Raw genomic sequence first — 17,980 nt, 5'->3', positions numbered from 1 at the left:
GTAGCAATCTGTTTTTTCCTACATTGTTGATATTCTTACCTGGAGTTTCCATTGTCTGATATATTAACATTTTTGTACTGAATTTTTATTTATTACTAATATGTGTACTTATTGTGCAATTAGTAAATAAAAATGAAATGTTATTCTTTTTAAAAATTATGATTAATATTTATCAATTAAATTTTAAAATGAATAATAAATATGAAGTTCAAATAAAAATGCATAAACAAACAAAAATGCTTCCAAGATGTCTCAAACCTCTGACTTTGCAATTTGTAGATTAGAACACTGCGCATTCAGTGGTGATTCTGTTAACAAAGAGCTTGAAATGTTTTACACTTTCTACATGACATCATGACATTGTTTGGAAAGTTTTAAAGTTAAAGGAATTACAGACGTTGGCTGTGAGCAGGTGTTGATTGAAATCAAAGGTGAATGTTGAAAATTAGTGTCCACTCACAGCCAACATGTGTAATTCCCTTGTGTCTCACTTCATAATGGCTTCTGGATCAAAATTGTGTCTGTTCTTTCAGACATGTCTGAATGAACAGACATCACACAGTCCTTCAATTCCTTTGCTCTTTTTTGAGAAGTGAGTTGCACTGGGGAAAGAAAAGGAAACTAAGAGGGCCACTTTGATAAGATGTTGCTGTAAGACGTACTCTCCATCATTTTATCTGTGATAGCTATATTTAGATTACATAACAAGTTTAAAGTGTTTAAGCAAACAGGCTCTGCTCTCAAATCCTAGTGCACAAATATTTTGAGCTTTTACTCTGCACCCTGCACCTTGTACCTTTCACCTCTAAACCCCGTATGTCTTACCTTCCACCCTGCAACTCTTATTCTGAACCTTTTACTAATTACACTGCACCTTTTACCATCAACCTTTTACTGTGCCCCCTCAACCTGCACCTCTTACCCTACACCCTGCCCCTCTCACTCTGCATCATGCACCTTTTACTGTAAACCTTGTACCTTTTATTCTGCACACTTCTCTACCCTGCCAGTAACTTGTGTATCACTTGCATGCTGGCTTCTTCACACCCACCTTGCAGTAGTTGGCTACCGCCCGGCAGGCCTCCTTCAGCTCCTGGGGTGCCGGATGCCACGGCGCTGGACCTCTGTTGCTCAGGAGACCCATCGCCACACCCGCTGCACAGATCACACCCACGCCCTTCTCCTGCACAAGGGATTAAACCTTGCCACTTCATTCATTCACTTACACACTGCATTCCATAAATCCCATTGAGAAGGAAAGCCTTCGGGGATGTGGAATGTGTCGAGGCGGACGTTCATAGGCAGAAGCATCCGCTACTGGCTACTTCTCTAAACTATACTAACAACAAATTAAGACTGGCACTAATCTGCTCATACAGAGAGCCATAAAGAAAAAGAAAAATGTGAGTAATAACCAAATACACTACTGGCCACTAAAATTGCTACACCACAAAGATGACGTCCTACAGACGCGAAATTTAACCGACAGGAAGAAGATGCTGTGATATGCAAATGATTAGCTTTTCAGAGGATTCACACAAGGTTGGCGCTGGTGGCGACACCTACAATGTGCTGACATCAGGAGAGTTTCCAACCAATTTCTCATACTCAAACAGCAGTAGACCGGCGTTGCCTGGTGAAATGTTGTTGTGTTGCCTCGTGTAAGGAGGAGAAATGCGTACCATCACATTTCCGACTTTGATAAAGGTCGGATTGTAGCCTATCGCAATTGCGGTTTATCCTGTCGCGACATTGCTGCTCGTGTTGGTAGAGATCCAATGACTGTTAGCAGAGTATGGAATCGGTGGGTTCAGGAGGGTAATACGGAATGCCGTGCTGGATCCCAACGGCCTCGTATCACTAGCAGTCGAGATGATAGGCATCTCATCCGCATGGCTGTAACGGATTGTGCAGCCATGTCTCGATCCCTGAGTCAACAGATGGGGACATTTGCAAGAGGACAACCATCTGCATGAACAGTTCGACGACAATTGCAGCAGCATGGGCTACCAGCTTGGAAACCATGGCTGCAGCTACTCTTGACACTGCATCACAGGGCAGGAGCGCCTGTGATGGTGTACTCGATGACAAATCTGGGTGCACGAATGGCAAAATCCAGGTTCTGTTTACAGCATCACGATGGTCGCATCCGTGTTTGGCGACATCGCGGTGAACGCACATTGGAAGCGTGTATTCGTTATCGCCATACTGGCGTATCACCCAGCGTGATGGTATGGGGTGCCATTGGTTACACGTCTCGGTCACCTCTTGTTCGCACTGACGGCACTTTGAACAGTGGACGTTACATTTCAGATGTGTTGCGACCTGTGGCTCTGCCCTTCATTCGATCCCTGCAAAACTCTACATTTCAGCAGGATAATGCACGACTGCATGTTGCAGGTCCTATACGGGCCTTTCTGGATACAGAAAATGTTTGACTGCTGTCCTGGCCAGCACATTCTCCACATCTCTCACCAATTGAAAATGTCTGATCAATGGTGGCCGAACAACTGGCTCGTCACAATACGCCAGTCACTCCTCATGATGAACTGTGGTATCGTGTTGTAGCTGCATGGGCAGTACCTGTACATGCCATCTAAGCTCTGTTTAACTCAATGCCCAGGCATATCAGAGGTGGTTGTTCTGGGTACTGATTTCTCACGATGTATGCATCCAAACTGCGTGAAAATGTAATCACATGTCAGTTCTAGTATAATATATTTGCCCAATGAATATCCGTTTATTATCTGCATTTCTTCTTGGTGTAGCAATTTTAAAAGCCAGAAGTGAATAACTAACTGAAGGACCATATTTCGACTCGTTCACAACTTACAATAAAAAAATTTACAAAGAAACTTAAACAATCAAAATGCATGGGAGTATCTTTCAAAGAGTTCTTAATTAAAACTGGCACCTGACAGTGTGATGTACTGCCCTGTTCTCTTCAAGTCCATATTAGATAAGGTCACCGGAAAATGGGAAAACAAACTGGCTGGGAAAGAGTTAGTGAACAAAGTTCACATTGGAGGCTCAAAGAACAGTGTAAGGGACATCTGCCTTGCATTTGCCAATGACCTGTTGATCCTATCAAGAAACAGAGAGACAGTCCCTGATAAATGGTTGGAGGAGGTAAGGGAGGACCTCAAGACCACTGGACTGAATCAGGATGACACTTCTAACTGTTCCAAGTACAGATCACTATGATGGTGGTGAATGTCCCGAGGACTTTCTGACAACAGTAATGATTCCATTACCGAAAAAACAAGGAACCAATAAATGTAGTGAACACAGGACAATCAGCCTCATTTCACATGCAGCCAAAGTGATGTTAAGAATAATTAATAAGAGATTTGAAAAAGTAATGGAGGAGAATCTTCACGAGGAGAAGTTTGGCTTTAGACAGAATATAGGCACCAGAGATGCAATAGGGCTCCTACGATTCTTGGCAGAAAGGTTTATTGAAAAAGGAAGAGACCTATATACATGCGCTTCATCGATCTAGAAAAGGCATTTGACAGTGTGGTTTGGGACAAGCTGGTGACTGTAATGAGGGAAAAGAGAGTGGACTGGAAAACCAGAAGATTTGTAAACTCATTATATCTTAATCAAAAAGCCTCAGTTAAAGTGAGGAGGAGAAAGTACAAACTGGATTGAACTAGGAAAAGGAGTAGACAAGGATGCTGTCTATCACCTACTCTTTTCAACCTCTACATGGTAAATATTATTGGCCAATGCTTATTAGATGACAAACGAGTAGAAATTGGAGGAAGAAGAGTAGGGTGTTTGAGGTTTGCTGATGACATGGTCCTTCTAGCCACAGGGGAAAAACAATTGCAGGATTTGGTGGACACCATTGAAGCTAACAGAAAAAATTATGGAATGAAAATTAACACAAAGGAAACAAAAGTATTGGCACCAGGAGTAAATAAAGAAATAAAAATTATGCTGACTGGAGAAATATTAGAACAGTTGCAAAATTTTAAGTATCTTGGAAGCAGGATAGATACTGACTGGAAGTGCACCACAGAAATTAAAATACAAGGTTAGCAATGGCAAAAGAGGCATTTTATAGGAGAAGGAGAATTTTCTGCAGCAATCTGGACAGAGAACTCTAGAAGAGACTCATAAAATGTTTTGTACGGAGTGTTCTTCTGTATGGCGCTGAAACATGGACTTTGAGGAAGAAAGACACAGAAAGGCTGGAGGCTTTTGAGATGTGGACATGGCAGAGGATAGAAAGAATAAGTTGGATGGACGGAATAAAAAATGAAGAGGTACTGAGAAGAGTGGGAGAGAAAAGACAGTTACTAAATGTAATAAAAAGATGAAAAAGAAACTGGATGGGGCATATATTAATAAAGAATGACAGACTGATAAAAACAGTTTTAGAAGGTTATGTAGAAGGGAAATGGAAGTGAGGAAGGGAGAGATTTCAGATACTGGATGATGTGATGGATGGTACAACATACAGCAGCCTTAAGAAGGAAGAAATGGATCGCAGAAAATGGAGAGGCAAAGGACTTGCTAATATAGTAGAAAACTGATGATGACAGATCACCGGTTGCTGAATTTAAGGGTGTCCACAATGAGCAGAAGCAAAAATGTGGCAGCACAGAGGGGAGAAGACAAGTGGCCACAGAGAGAATGCAATATTTTTGGGCTGCAAAAAGGCTTCCAGAAATGAATTGTAGTTAACTGACTAGGTTCCTGACAGTCCTAAATGAATAAATACATAAAATAAAATCCTGCATGTTGTCAAGTCTAAAATGGACAGCTGGCATGACTGTTTCACATGTTAGAGGTGGCTGAAACAGTAGAATTCCAGACTACAAACTTGGTCTTATTCTGGGAATTCAGGGATCATCCTGGACTTCCTGCTCTCTACAATTTGTAACTTCAAATTGCAAACTGGAAAGTTTTCATAGTGGATAATTACACTACCTCATGTGGTACCTCTAAGAAGGAATTCAACGTTACATCTTATAATGCAATGGTACCTTGAATTCTGGGGGAATCCAAACATTTGTCATTTGTGATAAAGACGAAATGGAATGTCCTAAAATGCCTTTTAAGTTGTAAGTTGAAATAGAAGTACTACATTGGAACATTAAATGTAAATTCTCTTCTCTCAGACTGGAAAACAGAAGGAATTGAAACTATTTCTTCAGAATACCCAGATCTAAAAGGAATATCAAGGAAATTTTGACTGATAAAGTAATGACAAATGGGCAGTTTGATTCAGATCATTACCTCTCTAAAGTTGAAATAAGATTTCTACCATCAAAACAAAAAAGAAAACCCAGAAAGTTATCAAATACAACTCCAGTAGGGCCAACATTACAACAGAAAATTTAGAAAAGAAAATAAGACAGCTAAAACAGGAGTTTGGCACGAACTTCAGGTACAGATTACTAATGTCACAGAGAAAACATTAGGTTTGGTTAAAAAATAAAAAGACTACATCGTGCGACAAGGAGTGCAAAGAAGCACTAGAACAAAGAGCTCAAAAATGGAAAAAAATAAGATCTTTAAAAAGGAACAACACCCAGAACAATTCAGACATCAAAGAAAATAAACATAAAAAACAATCCAGAAAATCAAAAGAATCTTTGAAAAATTTTATCTCATAGAAATTCTAGAAAATTCAAACAAAATAATAACTAGAAATTTTTACCAAATTTTTAAACATGTGCTTAAAGGGTATCAAGCACCAAGTTCCTGTTTCAAAAATGAAAATGGGAAAATAGGATTAAACAACAATGAAAAATGTGAAATAATAGAAACTTTTTTTTGTCAAGCTGTTAAACTGCCCTGTTCAAACAGTTAAATTAGAGTTTCCAGCAATACCAGAAAATATTGAAGATTTCCCACCAATAGAGCTATAAATTCATGAAGCCACCAAAACATTCTAAATGAGCAAAGACAGTGGCAAAGACTCGTTACAGTAGAATAACTGAAATGGTCAGAACTAAAGATGTAGTGATGTACACTTGCTTTTTAAGAACTTTTGGAAAATGAAAAAGATTCCAGAGAAGTGGAAAATAGCACAAGTCCACCCACACAGAAAAAGCAACACAAGCAAAATATCAACAATTACAAAGGAGTGTCACTTCCGCCATTGGCATACAAAATATTATCAAAAACTCTCCTGAACAGAGTTGAGGAAACATTAGATAAACGACTGGGTGAACATCACGTTCGTTTTGAAAAGTAAAATCCTGCACACGAGAGATTTTTAACTTAAAATCACTAATTTGCCACAGAATGTTAACCAGTTAACCTATAATAACATTTACTGATTTCAACAAAGTATTTGAGTTGGTAGCCACAAGAATAATGGTAAAATCATAATAGAATTTGGCAAAATTGGTGAAGGCATTTTACAAAACTCTAACAAATATTATAATCTTCATTGTGCGCTCTAAAGTTAAATCTGTGGGAGAAGTATCTTAACCAAGTGAAATGAAAACTGGTGTTAGACAAGGAAGACAATTTATCACTGCTACTGTTTAACTGAGTTTTAGAAAAAATATTTTGATCTGGAATTCGTAGCTAAAAAAATCCCAAAATTGAACCAATAATTCCAGAATAGAAAACAAATGGAATTTACAGTGAACTGCCTGGCTTTTGCGAGCAGTTTTGCAATATCTTAAGAAAATCTGACAGAAGCAGTTATTCAAATAAATCTTCTGGAAAAAAATAATGAATAAAACTGGTCTCAAAATTTCATCTGTAAGAATAACACTCATGACAAATATTTAAAAAGCTCAAAAATACATACAAATATAAATAGGTAAAATAGATAGATAGTAAATTTAAATACCTGGGAGCAACTACATAGCAGTATGGACTAGACAGAAGCCAAACATAATAAAATGGAACAAGCATATAGCCTGCCAAAAAACCTACAAAAAATTTATATCTTAAAAAAATTAAAACTAAAGACACTGTACAGTGGTAAGACCACAATTTTTAAACCTGTGTGAATGCTTAACAATGAATCAGTGAAAAATGCTTTGAAAGTGTAAAAAATAGTAGCTCCAGTGCTACCTGGGTGTATTGCAACATGTTTTTGGTCGATTTCAAAGTGTGATAAAAGGTGAAATTGCTATATTTCAGCAAAATTTAATAAAATCAGATTATTTCAGTGAAATTTATTAAAATTAGTATATTTCAATGATTTTACTACTTAAATGCTAAAATATCTCAATACACAGGTGCTAGACATGTGATTTTTTAATATATCCATGATATAATGTGAGATCATCACATAAATATGACAAAAGAGCAAAAATTGCAAATACTTGTATGATGCTCTACTAACCTGTCCAACACACACGTATTTATGCACTACCAAGTTAACACAGAGTAGGTAAAACAAGATACATTGTCATTGAAAAGTGAACACTAAACCACCGATCTTTTACTTTTACCTTGATAGAATAATGAACAAATAAAAGTGAGACAAGAAATAAACATCAAAGTCAAGATACATAGCAGTAAATCATCATCTGCAGATGTCTTCAAACATTACGTTTCCATGCTTTGTTGCATGTGAAAGTAGTAGAGTTGTTGATTTTGATGCTTATCAATTTCTTTGCTTCATTTTTATTTGCTACATTCCTTGTCCAGATACAAATACAGCATCCTTGCATTAAACATAGAAATGTTTTTAGGAAAGCGGCAAACATACATTTGTCACATGAATTTTGGAATGGCTGTTTCTTCTGTCATCTGCCGTGTTCTTCCTCTTTATTTTTTGTAATTATTGAGCAAAATTTTCTAAAATACAAGTAAAGCTACATTTCTTTTTGTAAATATTTTCACCAGAAAGATATGGTGGCACTGGAATTGCATGCTTTTGATTAACCTTTATGGTGTAACATTTTGTTAATTCATGTTATGGCTTGCTCATTTAGAAGTGTAAGCACACTGAAAAACATAAATGCTAAATTCGAATTTCAAAATGCTGAATTTTCAAAGTTTATTTGCTAATTTCATGTAGCTTTAACAATGAAGTACATGCTGGACAGAACGGAACACTCAAAAAATGGATGATTAGAAAACAAATGGGCGCAACACAAACTACAGATGGCTGCAAAATGAGAAGTAATGAGGAGATAAACTAAAATATGGGGAAAATATCAGAAGCTGCACCAATGTCAATAATCAATCTTCTTTAGACATCTCCACCAAATGAATGAAAACAGACAAACAAAACGAACATTCTCATTTTTCAGGAAAAAAGAATTTGATAGTACTATGGATTACAGAGTTGTGAAAAGAACTAGAAAGAAGCATCATCAAAGAATTAGAAATGAGAGAAAAATCTTTTTTAGGATAAAATACTAAATTCTGAAGAATTTCAAGACAGAAGGAATAAGAAATGTGGACCATATGAATAGAAGAATGGAAAGAAAACCTGGAGAGAAGATGATGGAGTACTAAAAAAATAAGAAAGAAAGAAGGTTAAAAATTACATTTCTGATTTTGAGGTTTTGTGCAAATTTATGGTTCCAACAAGTTCACATAAATGTAAATATGACTTTTCCTTCAACAGTTTCTAGTTCGATTTTGATAAACCAATTTGAAAGTTACTATCATTTTCAGATTTGGAAGATCTATCAATTACTTCTCTTGTTGAAGCATAAAACTGTAGTGTTTCACCTGCTGACATAGATAGCTTATAATGTTGCTTTCAGAATCTGTGGAGGGGTTAACACATACGCTGACATCATACAATTCGTCCTCACTGTTGCTCTTCCTGAATACACTATGTGACGACTTACAAGTTCCGTCGGTAAAGCTGGAATTCAATATGGTGTTGGCCTATCCTTAGCCTTGATGAAAGTTTCCACTCTCACAGGCATACCTTCAATCAGGTGCTGGAAGGTTTCTTGGGGAATGGCAGCCCATTCTTCACAGAGTGCAGGAGGTATCGATGTCGGTCGGTGAGGCCTGGCTCGAAGTCGGCGTTCCAAAACATCCTTAAGGTGTTCCATAGGATTTAGGCGGGTACTCTATGCAGGCCAGTCCATCGCAGGGATGTCATTACCGTGTAACCATTCTGCCACAGGCTGTGCATTATGAACAGGTGCTTAATCGTGTTGAAAGATGCAGTTGCCATCCCTGAATTGCTCTTCAACAGTGGGAAGCAAGAAGGTGCTTAAAACATCAATGTAGGCCTGTGCTGTGACAGTGCCACGCAAAACAACAAGGGGTGCGAGCCCCCTCCATGAAAAACATAACCACACCATAACACCATCGCCTCCAAATTCTACTGTTGGCACTACACACACTGGCAGATGACATTCACCGGGCATTCACCATACCCACACCATGCCATCGAATCGCCACATTGTGTACCATGATTCATCACTCCACAAACGTTTTTTCACTGTTCAATAATCCAATATTTATGCTCCTTCCACTGAGCAAGGTGTCGGTTTGGCATTTACCGGCACGATGTGTGGCTTAAGAGCAGCCACTCGACCATGAAATCCAAGTTTTCTCAGCTCCCGCCTAACTGTCATAGCACTTGCAGTGGATCCTGATGCAGTCAGGAATTCCTGTGTGATGGTCTGGATAGATGTCTGCCCATTACACATTACGACCCTCTTCAACTGTCGGCGGTCTCTGTCAGTCAACAGATGAGGTCGATCTGTACGCTTTTGTGCTTTACGTATTCCTTCCAGTTTCCACTTCACTATCACATCAGAAACAGTGGACCTAGGGATGTTTCAGAGTGTGGAAATCTTGCTTACAGACGTATGACACAACTGACACCCAATCACCTGACGATGTTCGAAATCCATGAGTCCCACAGAGTGGCCCATTTTGCTCTCTCATGATGCCTAATGACTACTGAGGTGACTGATACGGAGTACCTGGCAGTAGGTGGCTGCAAAATGCACCTAATGTGAAAAACGTATTTTTTTGGGGGTATCTGGATACTGTTGATCTCTAAGAAATAAACTTTCAACTATGACATCCTGTCATTCCCTTTGTAGATAGATGAAAAAAATGCTGTGATGTCAATTGTTGTGAACGGTAAGCTGTAAAGTGATGTCAAATTCGACAAAACGAGAGCACTACAAGGTAGCCCAATACAACTTAGAGGCCAGGACTGTGACAAACTACTGAGATATGGGAAGGAACTACTCAGCCTAAGCTTAGAGTCACCAACAGCACTGAGCAGGGTGTATACGTGGACAAAGAAAAAAAAAATCCCGGATTTTTCCCGGATTTCCCAGTAAAAAAAACACATTCTCCCGGGTGAAAATACACTCTTTCCATGTTAAGTGACAATATACTCTTCCTCGGCACTGTAAAACTCATCAATCCTTTGAATGTTTACAGTTTTATATACCAACGTAGAATTGCCCGGCACTTCAGGAAACGAAATTCCCGGGAGGGGGCTATTATTTTCGTATTACAAAGGTATGAATTTGAATTCCATCAAACTCTGCATGTCACTTTCCGAAGCATTGAAATCGAGATTGCGATGCGCTTTTGTAAGCCAGTCATAGCTCATGTCACTCGATATCGCCAGCTGATGACAGCATAGGACACGTGATGTAGTCAGCCAATAGCAAGCTCACTCTTCAGTAGCGCGAACACACAAATAAGAAAAGTTCATGGCTTAAATTAAGATACATCACACAAATGTGCCAGTAAAATGTTTAATAACAATGTAAATGTCTGATCTGGGCTCGAAATTCTTCCAAATGGTCGTCCTCAAAGAGTTGACTTTTAAATGAGAGTCAAACGCTTTGTGATTTAAGAAATTCATCGTACATTCTCGCACACAGTTCATCTTGCACAAAAGGAAATTTGCTTTGAATGTAACGCTTTTCAAACCACCATTCACAATATTTTCCTGCGACCTGTTAGAAATAGGTTCGTTTCAGCAGTTGCAAGTCAGCGCCAGGTAAGAGGCGTCACCGCGCTTGCGCAGCTACGATGACGCAGGAAGCCCATATGTTCGTATGTGTAAAACATTAAAAGATTTTATATTATGTCATAAAAGAAACAAGACATCAGAGGATACTTCAAGAGCACCAGAATTTCGTGAAGCGTACTAAAATGCATAATTCACCTTAAAGTGCACATTTGTATGTCCATATTCGGATGTAAATCTTCTTGGAGTACCAGTGCTGTATTACCTCACGTTTGGTTCTTTATTATGGTATAATGCCATACACGGACTTGAAATGCAGCAAACAGTTGAAACCAGCCAAGAGAGTGAAATTAAACTCTTCGTTCCAAATAAATTGACTGCCTCAGCAGAAAAGATTAATAAAAGTCAAATCTCTTTAGCAAACCTACAAAAATAACTTCATTTTTCTGCAAGGCAATTAATTCTTGACTGTCAGAAAAGTGGTAATAAAATTTTTGCCTTCCGTCACTAAGCGAACATATTTTAATTCATTTGATAACTCCTGGTGACAAAAATCCATTTCATCATCATTTAACGTGAGAGCAATAAACGAAGACGAAACAACAAAATCAATGAACGTAAAGACGGGTCACGTGGAGACGACCCACCTCCCCGCCACAATTCTGACTCATCTGTGCATCAGCCCCAGATTTACTATATTCCCGAACCGGGGCAATATTAGGTAGTGGTGCCCAGCCACACTTCGATAACCAGAAGCAGGAGAAGGTACTACGCATACGCGACTAAACTGCGCATGCACAGCAGCCTGCCCGTAACTGCTCAAATGACTCTAATTTAAACAGTTGTCATGTCACGCTCATCGGGGGCAATTTATTGTTATGAAGCATTGCATAGTCTTCCTAAGCCTTCGACACACTGTGCTGTTGGCAGACGCTTGTATGAGCACAATGTTTTGTTGTGATATACGGCGCATTTCCTTTGCAACTAAAGTTTTATTTTCGTTTTTTTTTTGTTTTTGTTTTTTTTTCTTCTCTCGTTCATGTTTTGTTGCTGCAGCATTATTCTGCAGTAGCAGGATACAATAATATCCTTAGTTTGAGTATTGGTTCTTAAGAGTCAAAAATCACAGAAATTTAACGGAAAACGAAAGCAATGAAAAATTCCCGGAATTCTAAACAATTCCCGGGTTTTTCCCGGTTTTCTCCCGGATGAAAAATCTCCCGGTTGTCCCGGGTCGTATACACCCTGACTGAGGTACCTGAGTGGTGACACATCTATAATTGCCGTTAGTACTCAGGAGTTGGTGAGGAGGTCCGAGTGAACTTGTCACTAGCTCAAAAGGGGCCGTACTCAAACTTGACGACAACACTTAGTGATCGGCAGAATATGTAAGTTTACTTGTCAACAGTCAGAGGGTGAAGTTAAGCACCGTGAATCAAAACTGACTGGTGGACATACCTTGAAGAATGGCATGTGCCGCTGGAGTGTGTCATCTAGGAGAGTGTCTCTGGCGAACGACAGCACCGTGTCCACCTTCACACTGGTGCTCTTCTCGATAATCTCCCGGAGGGCCTCCGGATGGTACCCCGTGATGCCGATGAACCTCGCCTTGCCTGCCGCCACAAACTCCTGCAGCACCGGAAGAGTCTCCCGGATAACTAAGTCCGGCTTGTTAGCGAGATCCAAGTCGTGCACCTGGAAATGTCGAGAGGGGAAAAATTATTCACTTATCAACTGAAGTTAAAGGTAGTGCGACGTTTCCATACTCACAGAGGAACACGACAATGTCAGTACTGAAACTTCCTGGTGGGCAAACTGTGCGGTGGACCAGGATCGAACCTGGCACCTTAGCCTTTCACCTGTGTGTGCTCTACTGACAGAGCTATGTGAACACAACCCGTGAGCCACCCTTGCAAGGTGGCGCTCCACATTTGTAATATGTTCAAAGAAGGAAATGTTTATGTACACCATCAGCTGTTGTACTCTGTTGGAGTGTGTTACTACGAGCTGTGTCTGGAAAGTAAGTACTGTTTCATTCTACTGCCATCACACCACTAGGCTCGCAGTTTTGCACATTCACACTCGTCTCTGATCCATTGTCTTTCCACTGCAGCTGGGTTGTGACACATTTACATTTGTTAGTGACAATTAAAAAGGTTTAAGACCATCTCTAAGCCCTCCAACTGTGAAGTGCGTTCTGTAATACAGGTTCTGAATGCAAAGAATGTTAAGCCAGCTCAAATCTATTGTCAGCTTGTGTAGATTTATGGTGAAACTTAATTACTAATGGAATGTTGAGAAATTGGGTGGGACAATTCAATGATGCACGGAGTGGGCAGCCTTCTATTCCGGTGAGGGTTTGTGTGAAAAGAGGTGTTCACAATACGAATGCTTTGTAATGAGTTCCCAAAAATTTCAAAAATTGTTTTCCACGAGATTGTCATAAATTGCAGAAATTTTAGCAAATTGTGTTCCAAAAATGCTTATGGATGTCCACCAAATGAAGTGATTTGGCAGTGATTACCTGATACAGTGATGAGGGAGACGAATTCTTAAACAGAATTGTGCCCAGTAATGAAACGTAGATCTGTCACATTGCTCCAGAATGAAAACAACAGTTGACGCAGTGGAGGCACTCACGATCCCTCAAAAACCAAAACTTCAAAACAACTCTGTCAGCACAAAAATCATGTGCACTGTGTTCTGGGGCAGAAAGGGCATTTTGTTTCCTGAGTTCCTTCTCAGAGGTGAAACCATCAATGTGGAACAATACTGTGAGACACTGAGAAAACTTTGTTGTGCAATTCAGAATAAAAGGTGTGGAATGTTCAGTGAGGCATAGTGTTACTTCCTTACAATGCACACTCCCAATTCAAAATCTTATTCAGCAATACAGTTGGAAGCAGTTCAATCACCCATCATACACTCCGATCTCGCACCTTCTGATTACCGCTTGTTCTTGAACTTGAAGTGTAATTTTGGAGAAAGGTGCTCTGACAGCGATTATGATGATGCAAGGAATGTTGTTCAGCACTGGCTGTCATTACTGGCAGTGTCTTTCTATGAAGAGGGGACAGAAAGGTTGGTTTCCCACTATGACAAAGGTCTTAACAATGATGGTAATTATGTAGAAAAATAGTTCTTGTAAAAATAAATTCTGGTTTGAAAAAATGTTTTCATGCAATGACACAATTTCAGAGACTTTACTGGTCTCATACATATATGTTGTTGTGGTCTTCAGTCCTGAGACTGGTTTGATGCAGCTCTCCATGCTACTCTATCATGTGCAAGCTTCTTCATCTCCCAGTACCTACTGCAACCTACATCCTTCTGAATCTGCTTAGTGAATTCATCTCTTGGTCTCCCTCTATGATTTTTACCCTCCACGCTGCCCTCCAATACTAAATTGATGATCCCTTGATGCCTCAGAACATGTCTTACCAACCGATCCCTTCTTCTGGTCAAGTTGTGCCACAAAATCCTCTTCTCCCCAATCCTATTCAATACTTCCTCATTAGTTATGTGATCTACCCATCTAATCTTCAGCATTCTTCTGTAGCACCACATTTCGAAAGCTTCTATTCTCTTCTTGTCCAAACTATTTATCATCCATGTTTCACTTCCATACATGGCTACACTCCATACAAATACTTTCAGTAACGACTTCCTGACACTTAAATCTATACTCGATGTTAACAAATTTCTCTTCTTCAGAAACGATTTCCTTGCCATTGCCAGTCTACATTTTATATCCTCTCTACTTCGACCATCATCAGTTATTTTACTCCCTAAATAGCAAAACTCCTTTACTACTTTAAGTGTCTCATTTCCTAATCTAATACCGTCAACATCACCCGACTTAATTGGACTACGTTTCATTATCCTCATTTTGCTTTTGTTGATGTTCATTTTATATCCTCCTTTCAAGACACTGTCCATTCCATTCAACTGCTCTTCCAAGTCCTTTGCTGTCTCTGACAGAATTACAATGTCATCGGCGAACCTCAACGTTTTTATTTCTTCTCCATGGATTTTAATACCTACTCCGAATTTTTCTTTTGTTTCCTTTACTGCTTGCTCAATATACAGATTGAATAACATCAGGGAGAGGCTACAACCCTGTCTTACTCCCTTCCCAACCACTGCTTCCCTTTTATGTCCCTCGACTCTTATAACTGCCATCTGGTTTCTGTACAAATTGTAAATAGCCTTTCGCTCCCTGTATTTTACCCCTGCTACCTTTAGAATTTGAAATAGAGTCAACATTGTCAAAAGGTTTCTCTAAGTCTACAAATGCTAGAAACATAGGTTTGCCTTTCCTTAATCTTTCTTCTAAGATAAGTCGTAGGGTCAGTATTGCCTCATGTGTTCCAGTATTTCTACGGAATCCAAACTGATCTTCCCCGAGGTCGGCTTCTACTAGTTTTTCCATTCGTCTGTAAAGAATTCGTGTTAGTATTTTGCAGCTGTGACTTATTAAACTGATTGTTCAGTAATTTTCACATCTGTCAACACCTGCTTTCTTTGGGATTGGAATTATTATATTCTTCTTGAAGTCTGAGGGTATTTCGCCTGTTTCATACATCTTGCTCACCAGATGGTAGAGTATTGTCAGCACTGGCTCTCCCAAGGCCATCAGTAGCTCTAATGGAATGTTGTCTACTCCCGGGGCCTTGTTTCGACTCAGGTCTTTCAGTGCTCTGTCAAACTCTTCACGCAGTATCGTATCTCCCATTTCATCTTCATCTACATCCTCTTCCATTTCCATAATATTGTTCTCAAGTACGTCGCCCTTGTATAGACCCTCTGTATACTCCTTCCACCTTTCTGCTTTCACTTCTTTGCTTAGAACTGGGTTTCCATCTGAGCTCTTGATGTTCATACAAGTGGTTCTCTTATCTCCAAAGGTCTCTTTAATTTTCCCGTAGGCAGTATCTATCTTACCCCTAGTGTGATAAGCCTCTACATCCTTACATTTGTCCTCTAGCCATCCCTGCTTAGCCATTTTGCACTTCCTGTCGATCTCATTTTTGAGACGTTTGTATTCCTTTTTGCCTGCTTCATTTACTGCATTTTTATATTTTCTCCTTTCATCAATTAAATTCAATATTTCTTCTGTTACCCAAGGATTTCTACTAGCCAGCTTCGACATCCGTCCACATCAAAGCCACCAACAAGCAACAGTACCTCCATTATGACAGCTGCCACCCATTCCATATCAAACGGTCCCTTCCCTACAGCTTAGGTCTTTGTGGCAAATGGATTAGCTCCAGTCCTGAATCCCTGAACCATTACACCAATAACCTGAAAACCGCTTTCGCATCCCGCAACTACCCTCACGACCTAGTACAGAAGCAAATAACCAGAGCCACTTCCTCATCCCCTCAAACCCAGAACCTCCCACAGAAGAACCCCAAAAGTGCCCCACTTGTGACAGGATACTTTCTGGGACTGGATCAGACTCTGAATGTGGCTCTCCAGCAGGGATACGACTTCCTCAAATCCTGCCCTGAAATGAGATCCATTCTTCACGAAATCCTCCCCTCTCCACCAAGAGTGTCTTTCCGCCGTCCACCTAACCTTCGTAACCTCTTAGTTCATCCTTATGAATTCCCCAAACCACCTTCCCTACCCTCTGGCTCCTATCCTTGTAACCGCCCCCAGTGTAAAACCTGTCCCATGCACCCTCCCACCACCAACTACTCCAGTCCTGTAACCCGGAAAGTGTACACGATCAAAGGCAGAGCCACGTGTGAAAGCACCCACGTGATTTACCAACTGACCTGCCTACACTGTGAAGCCTTCTATGTGGGAATGACTAGCAACAAACTGTCCATTCACATGAACGGACACAGGCAGACAGTGTTTGTTGGTAATGAGGATCACCCTGTGGCTAAACATGCCTCGGTGCACGGCCAGCACATCTTGGCACAGTGTTACACCATACGGGTGACCTGGATTCTTCCCACTGACACCAACCTGTCAGAACTCTGGAGATGGGAACTTGCCCTTCAATGTATTCTCTCTTCCCATTACCCACCAGGCCTCAACCTCCGCTAATTTCAAGTTGCCGCCCCTCGTACATCACCTGTTATTCAACAACATCTTTGCCTCTGTACTTCTGTACTTCCGCCTCGACTGACATCTCTGCCCAACCTCTTTGCCTTTACATATGTCTGCCTGTGTCTGTGTAAGTGCGGATGGATATGTGTGTGTGTGCGAGTGTATACCTGTCCTTTTCCCCCCTAAGGTAAGTCTTTCCGCTCCCGGGACTGGAATGACTCCTTACCTTCTCCCTTAAAACCCACATCCTTTTGTCTTTCCCTCTTCTTCCCTCTTTCCTGATGAAGCAACCTTGTGTTGCGAAAGCTTGAATTTTGTGTGTGTGTTTTTCATTGTGTCTATCTACCAGCGCTTTCTCGTTTGGGAAGTCTCAGCACCTTTGCTGTTTATATATATTTTTCCCACGTGGAATGTTTCCCTAACTGCTTGTGACATAGATCTGATTTAGCACAGTTGGGCCTAGGGAACTGAGTCTTTGGGAGGCCTATAAGAGCTGTACTAACCAGCAGTTCAAGGCACAGACTTAAGACTAGCCACCTACCTGTTCAAAAAACATCACTGGATTTCTAAAGTTCCAAAAATGTTGATCGTTATTGTGTAAACTTGTGTGTGATCATTCAAAGTGCATCCTGATAATTTAAATTCTGTTATCTATTATTCAGAACTGTAAATTAACATATATTTTGGGGCAGCTCTGTCTCAAAGCTTTTATAACTACAACCTGCACTTTCTTTACACATAACAGGAGGAGGAGGAGGAGGAGGAGGAGGTGACTTATGTTTTAACATCCTGTTAACAATGAGGTCATTAGAAATGGAGCATAAGCTGAAGCTTACGGAAGGATAAAGAAGGAAAACAGGTGTGTCATTTCAAAGGAACCATCGCAGCATTTGTCTTAAACAAGTTAAGGAAATCTCAAAAAACCTAAATCAGAATGCTCAGATGTGGGGTAACTGTCATACTCCCGAATGCAGGTCCATTGTGCTAAGCACTGCACTGTCCCACTTGGTTTCGACG

General features: G+C 40.1%; 1 protein-coding gene across 1 annotated transcript in view; it reads right to left on the bottom strand.

Moving 5' to 3' along the window:
- LOC126108799 (uncharacterized) overlaps positions 1-17,980 on the bottom strand; it is a 235,245-nt gene that overhangs the window by 152,361 nt on the left and 64,904 nt on the right. Inside the window, exon 5 of the mRNA XM_049914161.1 lies at positions 12,359-12,595. Within this exon, the coding sequence (XP_049770118.1) occupies positions 12,359-12,595 (237 nt within the window). The remainder of the gene's footprint in view (positions 1-12,358; positions 12,596-17,980) is intronic.

The sequence above is a fragment of the Schistocerca cancellata genome, chromosome 11 (genome assembly GCF_023864275.1).
Source record: "Schistocerca cancellata isolate TAMUIC-IGC-003103 chromosome 11, iqSchCanc2.1, whole genome shotgun sequence".
Taxonomy (NCBI): domain Eukaryota; kingdom Metazoa; phylum Arthropoda; class Insecta; order Orthoptera; family Acrididae; genus Schistocerca; species Schistocerca cancellata.
This window is presented reverse-complemented; position numbering and strand designations above follow the sequence as displayed.